Source organism: Typopeltis vanoorti, chromosome 20 (assembly GCF_054136105.1).
Source record: "Typopeltis vanoorti isolate ZY-2024b chromosome 20, IOZ_Tvanoo_1.0, whole genome shotgun sequence".
Taxonomy (NCBI): domain Eukaryota; kingdom Metazoa; phylum Arthropoda; class Arachnida; order Uropygi; family Thelyphonidae; genus Typopeltis; species Typopeltis vanoorti.
In genome coordinates this window covers 61,823,841-61,843,346 of record NC_143568.1, presented here as the reverse complement: position 1 = coordinate 61,843,346, position 19,506 = coordinate 61,823,841, and the positions used below count along the sequence as shown (strand labels likewise).

Genomic DNA, 19,506 nt, shown 5'->3' with positions numbered 1-19,506 from the left:
TGGTGATGAGTGTTTCCCAAATCTTCGGAAGCTTAATGCAACCTTATTTATTAAGATTTGGTTGGTTTCTGAGAGCTGCTGCTGCTTCTAAGAAAAGTCTCTCTTTCTTGAATTTGCTGTGGTGGAGCATGGTGGTTTTCTTCTATGATACTCTATGGGTGGTGTCCAAAACATGGTCAGCCAAGCCTGAATGGCCATAGTTGTGTTTAACGATGTACGACTTGTGTTCCTCCAGGCGGATGGATGCTGATCTGCCTGTCTGTCCAAAGTACGCAAGCTTACAGGAACTGTAAGCTTGTGTACTTTGGACAGACAGGCAGATCAGATGAGTTTACTTTGTAAACTCCAGGCAGAGAGAGAGGAGGGGAGCTGATCTTTCGTAGAACGGATAAGGGTAGTGAGTTTGCGGTAGGGCTTATATGCTGTGCGTAGGTTATACTTTTTTAGTATCTTGGCTATTTTTTCCGAAGTGCCACGGATGTAGGGTATGGTGATGGCATTTTTAAAATCTTGTTGATGAGAGGGACGGGGAATGGGGGAGGAATTGATTATTTTTTTGATACTGTGTTCGCTGTCGCCATTGGAGAGGAAAGTTCTGTGTATGTGGTTAAGCTCAGTAGTGAGGGTGGTTCCACTGGAACAAAGATTGTGGGCTCTCTTGGTAAGAGTTTTGATGATGCCATATTGTTGCGAGGGTGGTGGTGGGAGAGTTTGTGAATGTATCTGCCTGTGTGTGTGGGTTTTCTGTATACAGTGAAGGCAAGTGTATCATTAGGCAGGGGTGTGACTAAAGTGTCTAGGAAGGGTAAACAATTGTTCTTTTCCTTTTCCATAGTAAACTGGATTCTTGGATGTAGGCTATTGAGATGACTGAGGAAGGAGTCTAACGTGTCTGGGCCATGAGGCCAAATGGAGAACACATCATCTACATATCTTAGCCAGATAGAAGGTTTGAGTGGGGCTGAGTCTATGGCTCGTTTTTCAAAATCTTCCATATAGAAATTGGCAAGGGGGGGTGAGAGGGGGGAACCCATGGCAGTTCCCTCTATCTGCTTGTAGATTTTTTTCTTCCAAGAGAAATACCCAGAGTTGATGGCAAAGGAAAAGAGATCTAAGATGTCAGAGGGAAAAACGTTTTCTAAGAGAGATAAAGTGTCAGTTAAGGGAATATTGGTAAACAAAGACAAGATATCAAAGCTTACTAATATGTCTGTATTATTCAAGGTTAAATTTTCTGTGAGGGCTTTAAAGTGGGTCGAGTTTTTTATATAGGAAGCGGAATTCCCGGTGAGGGGGGGGGCAGAAAGTTGGCCAGCTGTTTAGACAGTCTGTAACAACAGACTGTATATAGGTAAAAGATGTGCACTACCATAAGGTTATGCATTTTGGGATAAAAAGATTACAAGCTCTACTCCAGGAAATTGAAGCAAGGGATTTATAGTGTTGGCAGATAGAGTTGAAGTTCAGAGAGCATGTTGCTAATGTGGCAAGGTAACTCATATAATCACTTTGTTATTGAAGAAGACATTAACAGGTCTGATCATCTGGGTTTCTTGGGGATGAGGAAGTGGGGGAGAGGATCCAGGGATAAGTGAACAAATGGTGAGTGGTCTGTGGAGTGCTTCATATGATGATAGAATTGAGTAAGAGTGGTTATCAAGGGTGTGAGGACTTTATTTTTTCTTGGAGAGTGGGAAATTAGTGGAATTGGTTGTTAGTCTGTTGTGTTTTGTCTGTCACTGTGGTTCAAGGAATGCAGTAAATATTGTGTTTATAGTTTGGATCTTCCACAGTGAGTCTTTCAACTCTATAGAGGTACCTGTGGAATAATAATAATAGTCTCATACCCATAAATTGGAAGAAATGCTACTTCTAGTAAAGGTATGGAGGCCTTGGTGGCAGCTGTATGACCTGACTTACCTCATTTTGGCTAATAACCAAAATCCGAGTAAATAATTTTACTCGAAAGTCTCAAAAATAATTTCATAGGAAAGCCATTTTGAATAAAGCCCAAGAAGAAATAGATATTGGAAATAATCAGAATGGTAAACTGGAATGTTTTCAAATATCACATAATGAAAGTCCTTCCAAACAGAACTACAGTAAAGTCATCACTATCCCATGTATCCATGACATATCTGAAAAGTTAGCAAACTCTGAAGAAATACAGTATAGTTACCACCTACACAAAACACTACCTTTATCAGCTCTCCTGCTGCAATCCTGTAGTTGTAAACTGTCCTATTATATGCCAAAGAGGCAGGGCAACCTATATCAGTATCTCTGAACCCACTGACTACATCTGGTATATAACTATAGCCACTCAGGACCTGCAGACAGTGTAGATTAAACATGTTTCTGCAAAAAATCATAACCTGAATAACTTTGGATGCATAAAACAGCTCCAAATCTGATGCAGTTTAGGACTTGCCTTGTTTCTTCAGATTATTTTCCTTACTCATATAGTGCTTACATGCCAGTTTGTCTAGAAACATAGGCTGTAATAATTATGACAATTATTTCAGTTGCTATTTTGAACTAGACATAATAAACCCTAAAGAAAGATACTGATCATTTCATAACTGCTTATGCAATTTTTATAAACAAATTAAAGAAGCTTCAATTTTTTTCACCTAAATAAATTATGTAAATGAATAATCCCAAAACTGCATGCTAAGAAGATATGTACATTTAATTCTTTTGTTGGCTTGTTAGGAATATAAAAGTAAAAATTGAGTGGTAAATAGGAGGCTTGGAAAAAAAAAAAAATACCATTTTTGGACTTTTGAGTAGGAGTTCCAGATTACTTACATGTGGAAGATATTTCACGCATAAACATTGTTAGTCTCATATTTAGGTGAAATAAGGATGGAAGCAATATAAATTCTTGACAGGTATATGTTACTTTCCTTTCCAGCTAAATGGCATGATACAGATGTCTCCCACTGCACTGTAATTGCATGTACACAACTTTGTTATTTGTTTATGGAAACATTTGTTTAGTATTAACTATTATTATTATTATTTTGACATCTCCAGGGAGTCCAAAGACTCATCGAGGGAGAGTGTGCCGACAGCATCGAACGATTGGCCCCCTTCCAACTACTAACCGCGCTCAAACTTACTTAACTGAGCCATTAGTAGCAGAGGCTCTACCAATTGACCAACCTTTGCCGGCAACTATTGCTAGGATGTTTTTCCCATTATACTTCAAAGGGTGTCCAGAATGCTAACATGGAGAGAAGTAAGGTCCTGCCTGTCACTGAAATGAACCAAGGTTCAACACAGTTCTATCTGGTGGTAGTAGAGAGAGAGAGAGAGAGGAGAGAGAGAGAGATTCAGTATCCTAGTGTGATATCTCTTGAGAAATCAGATCTCTTGAGGTGCTTATAACACTGATAGTTATATTGAACTCTAATAGTTTTTGAAACTCTGTGCAGGTTTTTGAACAAATCAAAGGGTGAAATCCCCTTCATGGAGGGGAGCAGGTTCCTAACTGGTGGAACAATGCAAGATCTTTTTAGAACACATATTTCTATTGAAATGTTAGCTTTAATAGTTTCTAAAACCCTGCTGGTAGGTTGGAACAAAAATTCAGTATGGGTAGTGATTTCATCATAATACATGACATCATACATATTTGAGAAGAGTCTGTTGTGCATCATAGGATACAATGAGCAAATAAATGTGAAGTCATCTCTTTATGCATGAAGTCAAGATTTTTCATGTGCAAACCTTTAATTACTCACACTTGGGTAAAATAAGGATAAATTGTGAATGTAATTTCTTGTCAGATATAATTTAATTCCTTTTCTTTAATTAGAGAAGGCTTGTTGACAACTTCATATTGCATTTATGAAGTTGTTTACAAATAGTATTATAATAAAATTTGTATTTCAATTTGCTATTCATAGAAAATCAAGACACAGTAGCTTTTTTTTTTTTTTTATGTAGCTCCCACCCATGAAGTTTTTTCTGTAAACTTTTAGTACAATTTTACCATCGGGAAGATTTTTTTAATATTAATTTTATATTTTGGTATAACAAAACTTTTTGTCATTCATACATTTTTTTTTACATGGTCTTAATCCCCTGCTCTAGAGACCACACATGGAACTTTTTCAAAACACTTCAGACCTCCAGTAAGCTGGGAAGTACTCACACAGCTGATGATGAAATTCATCTCCCACCTAATGACAATCACAAACGTTCATACTCACAGCAGGATTCAGATCCACAGCCTGTTGACTGAAGAGTGAATATGCTAACCACTTGACCAACCAGGCAGTTACGGAAGTAATGGTCTGATACACATTTTGGTTATCTTCAGATCATTGGCATCTCAGGGGGTCACTGAGTTGACATGCAGCAGTAATGAAGAACCCAAATGAAAAAATTTATTTTGGGCATAATCTGGTAACCCTGAGCTAGAGACCACAAACTTTTTTCAAGCCTGTGACAGGAACTGCTGACACTCTCTCTTCACTATACAGCTTCTTCTGTTTTCTTTCATTCTATCACTTTGGAATAGTCTTCCTCAGAAAGTTTTTCTAAGGACTATAGCTTCCAGTTCTTCAAAAAACATAGCCACAGGATTCTTCTTTCTTTAAATTACCCCCCCCCCCCCTCCAGCAGTATTATTATTATTATGTGGAATCCAAAGATTCATTGAGGAAGGGCACCTACTCTACAACTCTGTCTTCACCATTCAGTTCACCAGGTACAGCGAACTGCATCATCTACACCCATGCCATCTACTGCCCACTACACTACTAGTATTTACACAGACAATCACAAACATCTGTGACCATGGCAGGATTCAGACCTGCAGCCTTTTGGCTGGGGAGCAGATACACCAACCACTTGGCCAACCAGGTCAGCAAAAAAAATGCGACGACCAGGAATTGAACCTGAGTCAACTGCTTGGAAGGCAGCTATGCTAAACACTATATCACCATCACCTACATTATATTATCGACTTTGTGGCCTTTTACGTGCAAATTTCATATATGCACTCAGTTTCATAGAAACTGTATTACCTTACATAAATATACTTTTTAGTAGTTAAATGATTATTTTCATTGGTTTATCATTAGATATTTCATTATATTGCATCATCTATCATTCTCTCGAGTTTCTGTATAATGTAATAGTTGCTACTATTGCATCAGAATTTTTTATGCTATTAATAGACAACAAGAGCTAGTATTTAATGTATTTTCGTGCTGAGATTGTCATGGTTAGTTACGTGCAGTTAATACTTCGCAGAAATAAGTGTGATTCAAGCTTTGAATAGAAAAGGCTATTCCTCCAACAAAATAGCTAAAATGGCCTGTAGTCAATCTACTGTGATACAGCTGATGTTTAAAGTGAAGGAAACTTTATCTGCTGAAAGGAAGAAAGCCAGTCTACATGAATCCAAGATAGTTCTGAAGCAGTATATAGATATTGCCATGCATCATCCAGAGAAATGGGACTGGGAAGAACAAACAGGAGTTGTGGCTAGCTCTGTAACTGTCAAGAGAAGACTCATTCAACAGGAACTGATAGCCAGGCACCCTAAAAAAAGAAACCCTTGCTAACCAAAAAAAATTAGATTGGCTTAGTTAAATTGGTGCAAAGAGCATGCCAAATGGACCCCTGATCAGTCAATGAATTGACAGTTGCATCTATCAGGAAATTGATTTTGTTAATGCTCTGCCATAGAGGCAAGAGGAGGACCCACAACGTATTAAACAGCAAAAAGTGAATTTTTAGTTTTGAATGTTAGTAAAACTGTGTAGTTGAACTAAATTTTGATACTGGTGTTTGTTTTCCAATGAAAATATCACTGTCCACTCCATTTTGAAATATTGGCAAATTTGTTGTCATTTTCTATTAAAAAGCCAAATATTAATCAAAAATAAAAATGTTATATTACCTTGTTCGTTATTTGTGACAGTTATTGTGTTATTATCTCTTTTCAAATAGGCCTTCAAATTTAATTATCAAAAAAAAAAAAAAACATAGCTACAGCAGGTGATGCAGTTTCTATGAATATGAGTGTTTGTGTATATAAAGCAACCACTTTGATAGTTTGTGCTTTTTTCTTTTCATGCAATTATTCATTGTGTCTTTCTTAACATTCTTTTACAGACATTACTTTTGACTTGTACAACTTCAAATCCCAAATGTGCCCTACCTTAGAATATTGTTCTCACATCTGGAATGTGACACCAGAATCCTTCCTAAAAAATGTTAGATAGTAACCAGAAAAGGACTTTCCAATTAAGTGGCGATCAATCTCATAAATTCATACTAATCACTTTCTCCCACATGTTCCATTTTCACAGGTGCTGTTTCATCAGACTGACTGTCACCATTCTTCCACTTTCTCTTGTACAGGACTTGTGTTAGAATATAATGCAAGTTATAATCTACTTATATTATTATGATAAGATGATGGCAGTAGTTGACAAGTTTGAAAGGTTTGTACAGCCATACTTGTATTTTGCAAGGATTTCTGACAGCTTGGCACAAATGAAATTGATATTGAAATTATGATAAATGGGTTTAGGTTATCAGATATTGGAGTGGATTGAGAAACACTGTGTTGATGTCAGGGTTGTCTAAGAGAAGGAGAGATAACAGTTAATAGGGCAGGACTCTGATCTTGAGCCAGTGTTTAACCTGTATATAGATATTGGGAGTGGCTTCTTAATAGCTTCAAAGTTGGTTGAGGGCTTATAAGAGATTTAAATAGGCTGGATAAGGTGATTAGTTTGACAGGTATACAATTTCAATGCATATTCTTGCATTTGAATTCAGAGATGGAAAACTGAGTGCTACACTTGTGGGGTTATGTTGCAAAAAGAAAATCCAAGAGACCTTGAAATGACAGTGTAAAAGTAGTGAACAGGACATACAGAATTGCTTCAATTGTGAGAAGAATGAGACAAGTAAGATGAAACAGTTGTAGTCCTGTTGTATAAGGTCTCAGCCAGGTCACATATACATTACTGCATACAGATGGTATCACATGGATTTTTAGAGTGATGAGAAAATCCTAGAGGGAATTCAAAGTCTAGTAAAAGAAAGTATGTAGATCACATTTTTTGAGTCTCACAGAATGTGGCCTGCAGAACTTTGTAGTGAATAGAGGGATGATATATTTGAGGCATAAACTGTTGAAAGGTGCCTATCAGATGGATCCTGTTCTCATCTTTCAAGAGATAGGAGAAGGGAAAATAAGAGACCATCTGTGGAAGTTGTATAAGAATATGATAAGAAAAGGGAGTGAATAGGTTTTTTTCCCTCTCTTAGAGAGAAAAGAAAGTGGGTGCATTGTCGGAGAGAAAGCTGCGAGTGTAATTTTTTGTTTATTTTTTAATCTGATCCACATGCAAAAGGCCACATGACCTATAGCACATTAGTGTCGTGTGGGCAAAAGGAATAGGAGAAAGGAGGAATCTGTTCACGTTTTGCTGAACAGCTGAGGGTTATAATCTTTGGGGAAGGCACTCATTGAGTAAATACGTGCCTAATTAGGACTATCTTCTTCTTCTCTTCGACCTAGAACATAGATGGCACCTAATTAGGACTTTAGTTCTTTGCGTTGTCCGTTACACTTTTTTTAAACAAGTCCCACTCTTATACCAAATTGTTTTGCATACTGTGACAAACTATTTTTGTATTCTGAAGATGCTGGATATAATATCAGCAAATAAGTTAATAAATATTATTTTCTTATTCTGTGTTGTCATCAATACTGTGAAAATAAATAACATGGCCTGAAGAAAATCTCACCTAAATCCAGGTCATTACGTTTCTTGACAGCTGCAATGGAGATATCTGTTTTGCTTCTTGAGCTTAATTGGTCAGTGCTGCCCATCAGATAAGAACTGGTATTTTCATAAGTCATTTCTGTGGTGAAGGGGGAGTTTTTGATCCTTTTTTTTTTTTTTTGATCACAAAAACCGATTTTGATTAATTGGTAATTAACATACAGGATGACTGTTTTTAGAATCTGAGGTGAGTGAATGCAAACACACCTCACTGGCAGTACTTTGTAATATAAATATTACATTAAGGTGTATGTACATAGTATATGTTGCCATAATCTGAGTATTAGTTGAATTTCCATTATCTTTATGGAGCATTGTTGCAGCTTTGGTTGGCTTGTTGTTTCCACATTAATTTAAAATATCAATGCTAGTTTGCTGATGGTGGCCTCATTCTTTGTTTGTAGTTCACTGTGAACAATGGCAATTCAGATTTTTCTCAGGAATTGGACTTTTTTTAAAAGTTTAAAATTTTGGTTCTTCTGGATTACATTTATACTTCTAATAATTGTTCCTTTAATAATCATTATTACACTTCTGAAATTTAATGTTTTTTGTTTTATCTGTTATCTTTAGGAGCCCAACAAGATGATTAGCCTTCCTTAGTAGTATGTGATTGTCTGTCTGTCCAGTACCTTGGGGGGGTTAAGGTAGGATATAATAAACAAAAGCACTTTATATAAAAGAAAATGGATTATTCATATTACTTAAGATTCTCTAAATAAATGAGATAACAAGAATACACATTTTTTTAATAAGAATAAAGAAAATTACAGTGACATCTTGCTGTTGAATATCTGACAGAATCGTCAGGAAGTTTTAACTAAAGAAAGCACAAATGAGAAAAGCTCTGAAGATTAACAGTAAATATGACAATTATTTTTTTTAAAAATCAGATTCAAAAATTAGAGTTCCAAGTTTGATTGTCACTTTTAGTTACATAATGTTGATTCCATGGCATGTTTTATGTCATAAATATTTTATATTTTTGCCTCATTTACTATGTCTAGTGAGCATGCTGATCAGTGTAAACTGTTTTGTGCTACTTTTTTTTTGTTGATTATCACTGTTTTTGTTATAATGGGACACAGTGAGAAGGAAAATAGGATACAGAGATATCATAAAAATCTTTAAAGAGCTCTCAGGTATAATGCTAAATAACCAGTATTTTCAGGAACATTTTTTTTTACGGTAATAAAGTAAAATACAAAATTTTATACCCATGATTGAATATCAAAACTTGCAAAGATGAGAAAGAAGTATTATAGATTTTTTTTCTTACTTTTTCAAAATATGTAATTTCTTTATATTGAATTATAAAAAGGTAACCTAGATTTTTTTTTTTTCTTCTTTCTCCTCAGTTATCACTGGGTCATAAGATATCACTGATGTTTCAGAGCCAATCAGAATTCAGAAAACTCACTAGCTTAGCTAAACATGTGTAGACCAAGGGTTTTATATTACTGAGTTTTATGTTGGCTTTGAATGTTTTTACCTTCAACATTATTATTATCATGTGGCACCCTCAAGGAGTCCAAGCACTCATTGTGGGAGAGTGCTGTACTCTACTACTCCTCTCACACAGCCCACCTGCCATCCAACTATCCAACAATAGTATTTTTTTGTAAATTTGTAAATTTTCTTAAATTGTATGTATTCTCAACATTATAAACATTTGTTTATAATAGCACAGAAGAAATTAAGTCGCTATGAAAAAAAAAAAAAAAAAGTCAGACAAGACATACTGTAAGTATTAAGTCTAAAAATGTGTGTAAAAATGACCTTGTATGATTAATAACAAATGACCATATGTCTGATAAAATTTTTTTTTCCCTTCTTGTCCTATGACTGATAAACATTAATATAAGTAGTAATATACCCTAATATATGTGTATATAAGTAACCAAGACGCTTCAGAATTGGTAGTTACACATGGTAAAAAAATTATCCATAAAGAACCACAGAGAAGACCAAGGATCTAACCAGTCTGTTCTTGGTGTTGATAGACCTGGTTGGCTGAGTGATTAGCATATTTGCTCTCCAGCCAAAAGGCTGTGGGTTCTAATCTTGCTGTGGGCATGGATGTTTGTGATTGTCTGTGAAAATACTAGTGGTGGGTGGTAGATGATGATGGTAGTTGTGGTTCATTGTATAGTTGGTGGATTATTTGAGTATTGGAGACAGAGTTGTAGACTAGGTTCCCTCCATCGATGAGTCTTTGGACTCCCTGGAAGTGTCATATAATAATAATATTCTTTTCTATCTTGGTGTTTGAGTACCTGGGATCCATTATTAATGTGAAGAATTGCTGTTCAGAAGATGTTAGAAGAAGATTAGGAATGGCTAAAACAACAGTCAGAGACATGTTTAAAATATGGAAGGATGGATCTGTCATCTCTTTCTCCATGGGAACAAAGTTGAGGATTCTGGATGCAGTTGTTTTTTCCAACAGCAACTTATGGATGCAAGACTTGCAACCTAAAGAAGTCAGATAAGAAAAGGATAGCTGCTTTTGAGATCTGGTGTTACAGAAGGCTGTTGAGGATATCATATACTGATTAGAAAAGATCAGTAGTAGATTGACAGAAGAAAGTTGAAAGATTTTGGACACATTGAAAGGATGGAAGACTTCTCAGAACAGTAACAGTAAGTGAAGTGCTTGGAAAAAGAGAAAGGAGTAGACCATTAATGAGATGGATAGATGATGTGTGTGGAGTGACTGATCTCCAGAAAAGCATACAATAGGACTACATGGCACATCACCGGGCATCAGAGTGACCATACGGCATCTGTGGATGCCCAGTGAACATATGATATGACTATCTTGGTGAGTTGAGTTATTGCAGATCTTCCTACAGTGGGAAGTCTTCTTACTTCTTCCATATGATTCTCACCGGTAGAGAGCAGTAAGCCAATGAGCCCAGATAGATAAACCGATTGACTTTATGTTAGCAAGCAGTTCTGAAGTATTTCCATTATGCCTCCAGTCTAGGATTATCAGCTATGTTTTGCTTACATTAATGTTGAGCCCATATGTTAAACTGTGCCATTCTATTATTCGAAGGAATTCACATTCATGTCCTTTTTGTTTTCTGTTATTAGCACACTAATCTATGTTCCAGTTGATATATTCTTTTGCATGATTTATATTCAGCTAATTTTACAAATAAATTAACTTTTAAAATAAATAAACATGGTAATTGAGATGAATATTGTTATGTTTACAGAATTCCAGTAGTCTTTTATCTCTTTCATTTCTCTCGTCCACTCCAAATTTGCCCACTGCATCTTTCATGTCTGGTGTAAATCCCCCTACCTTGGCTTTGAAGTCTCGCAATTACTGTTAGGATATCCTTTTTGTTTGTTTTGCCAATCGGGTTCTGTTGTTGATGGTAGAAAGTATTTTATTCTTCATCTTCATGTGAGTGATCTGGAGCATGAATTTGTATAATTTAAAAAAAAAAAAATTCTGTTTTCTTTTCCTTTTAATTTATAGTTCTTGAACCATGTGGTTCTGTGGATAAGGTGGAATTTTGCGAGAGATTACTAATTAATATTGTGACTCCCTCTCTGTGGGTGTTTTCTCTTCCTGAGTAAAATAGTTTTCCATTCTTCAAATTTACCATGCCTTCTCCTGGCCAGTGCATTTGGCAATTACTGTTAGGATATCCTTTTTGTTTGTTTTGCCAATCGGGTTCTGTTGTTGATGGTAGAAAGTATTTTATTCTTCATCTTCATGTGAGTGATCTGGAGCATGAATTTGTATAATTTAAAAAAAAAAAAATTCTGTTTTCTTTTCCTTTTAATTTATAGTTCTTGAACCATGTGGTTCTGTGGATAAGGTGGAATTTTGCGAGAGATTACTAATTAATATTGTGACTCCCTCTCTGTGGGTGTTTTCTCTTCCTGAGTAAAATAGTTTTCCATTCTTCAAATTTACCGTGCCTTCTCCTGGCCAGTGCATTTGGCAATACCTATTATATCCCACTTAATACTCTAATGCAGCCAGTTTGCCACTCCTCTGCTGCATTTGACTTCTAGCTTTAGCTAGGCATGGTGGGAGAGAAGGCAGACTCCTGCTGCACGAGAAGAGCGAAGTAAGATAGGAAAGGTTCATCCCCTAGCCCTTGATTACTCTAATAGCATTAGGGGTGATAGGATAAGAATGAAAGAAAGAAGAGTAGGGACCAGTGTCAGGTACTTCCTGATAGTACCTTAAGGAATAATTATACTTTCACACACTAATTATAAAAAATTCTTGTTTTGTTCAGCAGAATCTTTCAAACTTTAAATTTCTCGCTTCATCACATAACTTTGAACCTGATTAAGCCCAATCAGTCCACTTGGCTTAAGGCTAGCCCTAAATGTTATGCAGTAAATTTAATAAAAAATAAATAAAACTGTACCCTTTTTTTTAATAAAAGCATTTCAAATCATATAATTATGATGAGCAAAGATATTCATCAACAACTTTTAAATATCAAAGATTTATGCTTGTTAATGAGTCTACAGATTTTGTTGAATGAAAAGTCCTTGACTGGAGAAAAATGAAAAAAAACTGAGATATACTTGTACCATAATATAAGAATAGATTACATGTACACATATGTAATCTATTCTTATTTATGAAACAGTTAAAGTAATAAACTTCAATTGACAAATATTTTATCCTGAAATATATAGGTTATCCTCGATGGCAGGGAAGGTAGTACGTATGTGGTAGAATGTTAATATCGGATTATATAAATAATGGTGTGAACTGCATGATGGTATACAAGGAACAACATGATGTAGTAATTGATTTAAAAAAAAAAAAAATTACTGATGTCTGAGGAGAATGAGATTCTTATATCATTGGTAAAGAGAGGCAGTCATTTTTGATTCAGATTAGGATGATGAAGCACAGCTTTGAATATTTATTTAAGGAAAGAGTCAAACTTTAAATGGCATTGATGGAATAAGCATGTTTCACAAAAGAAGATTCTGTGGTCTCTGTCAATTCCACACTAGGCTGGATCTATCAGATTTCTTATTAATGATGTAAGATTGGTATTGTAATCTTTTTTCCAGTGTCTAGTTTGTCTGAAATAGGAAAGATGACAATTATAGGAAACTTCAGACTTGCCAGGAAGAGAAAGAGATCATTCTTAGAAGGAAACCATGAGAGAGTTTTGTGCAAGAAAAAGAAATTTTGTAGATACTAGTTTACCTGGAAACTAGTATCTACTACTAGTTTACCCTTTATGATAACAAAGTAATATTTTTATCACCCAGTAATTAAATAATAGAAGTAGAAAGTCTACAGAGGTATTGACAGGATTTAGTCTTTGTACTGAACATTTGTATTTAAGCATAGTGGTTTTTCTTCATACAGTATTTTTTTGGATACTTCTTAAGGATAAATTCATTATCTAAGATATCTAGTTCTTCCTTCATTTTATTGTCACCTCATGAGATGTAAATTGTGATATTCATAATGACCTCTGTAGATAACATAGGAAATATACTGCCTTTTTGATTTTTGTAGAACATCTAAAAACAGCAATTCATTATTTCTTTCCAAGTCCACTGTAAACCTTATTTTTTGATGCCCTGAGTAGAAGTGGAGAAAATTATTTGGAAATCAGTAGCTTAGTCCTGATGATAGGTGGGATATCAGCTCATGTGTTAGGAGGAAGAGGTGATGCCAGTTCTTTTTAAACAGACCAGGCTCTGCTGAAGTCCCAAGGGAGTGGAAAGAGGGCAAAATAGTTCTAGTTCTGTTACATAAAGGAGTTCCACAATGAAGTAGCGAATGAGTCTTTGGACTCCCTGGAGGTGTCTAATAATAATTACAGACCAGTAATTATCTTAGGCATGGTCGTAAAGCTGGTCCAAGATGGAATTCAGGAGTGTGTGTAGGAGGCAGCATGCCTTAGTGAAGAGTAGGCCAAGCTTTAGTAATTTAGTCACTTTTATAACAGTGATGGTTATATAATGGGCTGATATCAAAGAACAGTATATGGAGGAGCAGAATCCAAGAAAAGCAAGATGGTATTGATATACTACAGTGCTCTGTGCATGGATGATTGCTATTTAATTTGTACATAAATGATATAGGAAATGATTTAAAGGGCAATATATTAATTTGTTTGCTGATGACGAAATTGGGTAAGCAAAGTAATATAGAACTTGTATGATTTAAATAGGCTGAAAATACAGGCAAAAAATAAGGTGCCAGTTATGTGGTTAAGTGTAAAAAAAAGTTATGCATTTTGGGATGAAAAGATTAGCTGTGTACTACATTGATTGAACTATATTCTAAGGATTTGAGTGTTGGTAGATAAGAAGGTGAAGTTTGGAGGGCATATTGCAGAAGTGGCCAAGGTAGATCAATAACTTGGTTATTTCTGCTTGTTAGTGTGTTCTTCAATAAGGAAATTTTATAATTTTTCTTTAATAAGGCTACATCTTGATTACTGTGTGCAAGTCTAGTCATCTGGGTTTCTTGGGGATGTTCCAAGTAACAAAGATGGTGAGTGCTCTGTGGAATGCTTCCTATGATGGTAGAAAAATTGAAGTTGCAAAACGTTTTACAGGAATGATGCAGAGGAAATTTTTCAGCACTTTGGTAGAGGGGCAGAACAATAGCTATTCCCTAGAAATTGAGTAAAAGTGTAGTGAGCAAAAGGTATAAGGACTAGAATTTTTCTTGGAGAGTTGTGAATGAGTGGAATGGGTTGCCATAATGTGTTTCAAGTTTGTTGATGAAATGCATTCAAAGAGGAGGTATGATAGATATTGTGTAGGTCTGTCACAATGAGTCTTCAGAACTAATATGCATGAACGATCACAGGCAGTTCTAAGTTGTTGGTTATATAGTAAAGATCGGATATGCAGGATTAGATGAATGATCCTGCACGATCGTTTTCCATGCATAATGAGATTTAGTCACTTTTCTTGTGTGTGAACCACTTCGTTAGACAAGTCATTGAAAATGCAGACCACTTAATTTCAGTTTTTTGCAGAGACATGCAATGAGTCCTTATCTATTAGACTTTGAGCCATATTGCTACAGTTATCTCAATGACATGTATAAGCTGTCCCATAAGAAAAGGAAATTTCATAGATACCAGGGAATTTTGGAATATCTTAAAAGGTTTAGGAATTTCTAAAAGTGGTTTATAAGAAACTGGCAACCCAATCTTTTGATACAGAAGCAGCAAACTATAAGATTTCGTTTGAGTCTTTAAAAAAAAAATAAAAAAAAACTACAATTCAGCTTGCACATAGATTTGTATCTGTGGATGTATATCTTATACTCATCCACTTAACTCAGGGATTGAATCTTCCCCTTTATAAATAAACAAGTATATTTTAATTTATGAGGGGGGGGGGACATATACCATACAAAATTATCAGGACTTGCAATAATATCCTCCAACTACTCACCATGACACTACTGCCACCAATAGTATTTTTTTATCTGTAAATTGTGTGTGTTCTCCTGGCTGATATGCCTGTATGTAGGAAGGGAAAACCCTGCTACTTCCATATGAGATTGAGTAATTCACCATCAGTTGAAAAAGCCATATAAAGATTTTTCTTGTCATGACGAGAATCAAACTCGGCTCATTTCCAATTGAAGTGTGCACTACACTATGTGGAGGTGCTTGTTAAACCAAACATATAACAAAATACATTTATAGGCCTTCTGTATTACTACTCTGTATTGAGTCTTGCATTCCTGTCAGCAAGCCCTTCTTTCTGATGTATTTGATAAGTTGGATCATTTCAGCAGAAACCTTGTAAATGGTAGTGAAGCGTATCTAAAGGAAAGGTTCTTTTAACTTGGGAACAAATTGAAGTCTGGAGAGCTCATGTCAAGACATCAACATGCTCATGTTGGTCATGGAAAGGAAGTACCTGCCATCTATACTATTCCATTAGAGTAAGTCAGTGTGTCAGGTCTAGGATTTTTCTTACTCAACTTCTGGGCTCCCCTTCCTATCACATACTGAAAAAAGTCCCTATTTCCCTGCATCTATATAAAACATGCATTCCTCTTATGTATGTTTGCTAAATTGTGTAGCATATATTCACTTAATTTATCCTCATAATCAATATGTCTTGTTACCAGTATTTACTCAGCAGTGTGCAATTCAGGCAAACAAAATCTTGCAAGTATAAATATCTTAAGTTTCTCCTTTTGGTTTTTCTGTTTACATTTTGAAAATATAATCCTTAAAGCATACTAATCAGTGCCTTAGTTTTCCATGTTAATACTTGGCTGTTATCTTTTTGTGTGTAATTAAATATTCTGTCTTTCTGATTTCATTATAGGTGCTCAGATAGATGACAACAAAAGTCCTCGCTCAGGAATAAGAATCAACAATCCTCCTGGTGGTCGTTCCACAGGATTGTGGTGAAGGGAACAAACTAGCACAGTTCTAAAGCACATGCTGAACTTCATTTATTGTGTGGTATTTTGATAAATAGTAATTTAATTTAACAAAGAAACACATTTTGTTATCCTGTGAATGTATGACTAGGTTCTGTGAAAGCTGTAATAAGACATCCAGTAAATTGTAAAATATTGGAATTGATTTGAAACAGTTCTGTTTGTTGATTAAATTAAATCTGTCTCAACCTGAATCATTTGTGGAATTTTTCTAATGTTTAACTTAATGGAGAGGGAGGGAAGCTTAGAATTATCAGAAGGAAAGATCGATTATGTATAGTCATTTTGTTTTTGTGCCATGCTTATCTGATATGTGCCAAGAATGTGTGGTAAATACTTGTTCTATTGCTGTATTTTTATGCCTTTTGTCATTGTTTATTCATTGTTGTAAACATTATTTTGTTACTTTAGGTGCATTTAAGTGAAGTATTTAATCTATACATGTGACATGCAGCTTGAAATGCACAAAGACAGTGTGACAAAAGTTACTGCCTAAACTTGCCTATACATCTAAAGTGGCTTCTGTGCTCTTTTGCAATTTAAAGGTTTCTGCATTTGGAAAATGTTAATGTACTATGCTGTGGCTTACCACACTTTAAAACAGAGCTTTCTTATTCTGCATAGAAAGTTCATTTATTATTGATTAATGCCGGGAAAGAAAATATCCTACTTATTCTTGCACTTTTAAGCAAGATTATATTTAAATTGACTAGAGAAATTAACCACTTAGGTAGCTTGTAATTATCAGCTGGCATCCTTTTAATGGAAAAACTGTTTTTATAATTATTTTAACAAGTGATCTTGTTTGTTTTTTAATTTGTGCAAATAAATGTATTTATATATTTTTTATTAAGAAGTTGATTACTAATGTAACCTGCCTCCCGTGTTTTGTAAATAGTATTAACTAGAGAGTAAGAGAAATAGAATTTAAAAAATTAGTTTATTATATACTTACTATCATCATTACCTAGGTGGTTAAATTTATCTACAGAAAGAGCTTAGAACATCTGCAACAGAAATGTGCCTCTTTTTAAGATGGTCAGTTCCTTGCTGGAACTTGTAACCAAGTTAGTGCATCTGAAATAAATTTATGAGCTTTGCATTAGTATTCAAATTGCAATGTTTTCTTTTCAAATCATAAGTTGTCATGTGTAGCTTTCAAATTTGAAGTTCAACTGCTGCCAAACTAGTTGATGATTTTTACAAAAACATTAGTATGGAGTGTAAGGAAGTTTTTGGTATTCTTGTTGCTCACTATGAAAAGAGACCATGCTAAATGTAGAAAATCCAGTTTTCCCTTATACTTTAATATTCAGAATGAAGACAACTGGTATATATATATATATATATATATTTTTTTTTTTTTTTTTTTAAATATGTAACTACTGTTATTATTTAGGATTATCACATGGTGTGATACTGCAATAGTGATCAGGGAAAGAAATCAGTAGCTTATATATGAAATAGAACTTAGAGTGAAGTCTATTTGGTGCCTTTGTTCCCACAAAAGGTTCTAGGAGAGAGGATAGCTAATGTGCAGTAAAAAAAAAAAAGTTTGTATTGGAAATCTAAACAGCAAAGTAGGAAATGAATACCAAACATACAGAAATGCTTTAGGAAAATCTGGAGAAAAGGATAATGCTAATAATAAGTAACAATAATTTCTGCTCAGGACATGGACTAATTATTACTATAACCACATTCTGAGAAAGATGTGCATAAATTCATGTAAAAATAAAAGTTGTGTTCTTGACAATGACATCTTCAGACAGAAAGTGATCATGATTTAGTTTTGAGTAAGACAAAAGTATGATATTGAAAATTAAGTTCATTACTTTTAAAACTAATCAAGCAGCTTTTTGAAAAAATGTAAACTCATGTATACAAGTATTAAAGAAAATGCGAAAGAGTTTGAAAATCAGAACCTGACTGTAGAGATGCATTGGCAAAATCCAAAATCACAACTTTTCAGACTCGAGCAGTTATAGAAATCATGCAAAAGTTCCTGGCAAAGTAAAGCAGCACGTATTCTTAGTTTCCTTGCATTTTGAAAAAAACATTACAGATGAAAAATTATGAAGGAAATTAAACCTTGAAGACAAGTTATTCTAGATGTCTAGGGTAACTGGGAAATTATTTTAATTAGAAAATTAAAAACTTTTAATTTCACTTTTAAGTGAAAGAATAGTGGTCGAAAACATACATCCTTCCTAAATGTTTTCTAGTAATGGAGATACTAGAAAACATGAAGCTTTTCTCAGAAAGCTATCAGAAAAGTAGAAAGGCAGCTGTTCCCAAACATGAATAAATTTTTACATTAGCTTTTATATCCAATGTTTGGGACAATTCTTTCAAATGCTTCTCAGGCCCAATCAGTATTTTCTACAGATGTTGCCACATCATCTCTACAACTGGGTTATTTTCAAGGTCTTTAACATTTTCTTTAATACTTGTATACATGAGCCTTACATTTCCTCAGAAAGCTACTGATTAATTTTAAGTTTTGAACTTAGTTTTCTTTTTAGAGTGATATTTCTGTCTTACTAAAATATTAATTTGTGTTCACTTCCTATCAACACTAACTTTTCTACTACTTAATTTGAAAGGTCTAATTCTAAATAACTGAAGAACTCTCAGTATACTCTCTCAGTTAGAATTGATCACTATGTAATCACATTATGAAGGAAAGGTTTGCCTGATATCAAATAAAATCAATCTCTGCCTTCAAGACTGATGAAACTAAACTGTATAATGTTTGGTGTGGAAGCCATCTGAATAAAGTTACATAGAATAAAAGAAAAATGAATTAAAACAGCAGCATACAAGGCAATGTTTGAGTCAATTTTACTTCATGGACATGAAGGCTGGGAATTAAGACAGTTAACAGACTAAAGAGACCAAGAAAAGAAGTGATGATGACTTATGGTTTTAATGGTGTAAGGACAAAGGTCTTACTGTCTCATATCAAAGGTTATAACATTACACAAGGTAAGACAATCATAAACATCTATGCTTGCTACAGGATTCAAGGAAAGAGGATTTTGAGGCAAAGTGCCAGAGTAAACAGATGCATCAGTGGTAAAACCATATTAAAACTGAAGAAATGGAAAGGAAATTCAAGAGTGTTTCATGCCTAATTGGCAGGGGGTGCATTGCTGCAATTAATGTCTTATACAGTCTTCTAAGACAGTAATGTATGATTTGGAAGAAAATTGTTGATAGGAAGTGATCTTTCTTGGTTTGGTC

General features: G+C 34.7%; 1 protein-coding gene across 1 annotated transcript in view; it reads left to right on the top strand.

The window, feature by feature from the left end:
• The window catches only part of CRMP (Collapsin Response Mediator Protein), a 242,908-nt gene extending 225,540 nt beyond the window's left edge, over positions 1–17,368 (top strand). The window contains exon 13 of the mRNA XM_090409720.1: positions 16,143–17,368. Within this exon, the coding sequence (XP_090265846.1) occupies positions 16,143–16,228 (86 nt within the window). The 3' untranslated portion in view covers positions 16,229–17,368. The remainder of the gene's footprint in view (positions 1–16,142) is intronic.
• Positions 17,369–19,506: the final 2,138 nt, after the last annotated feature.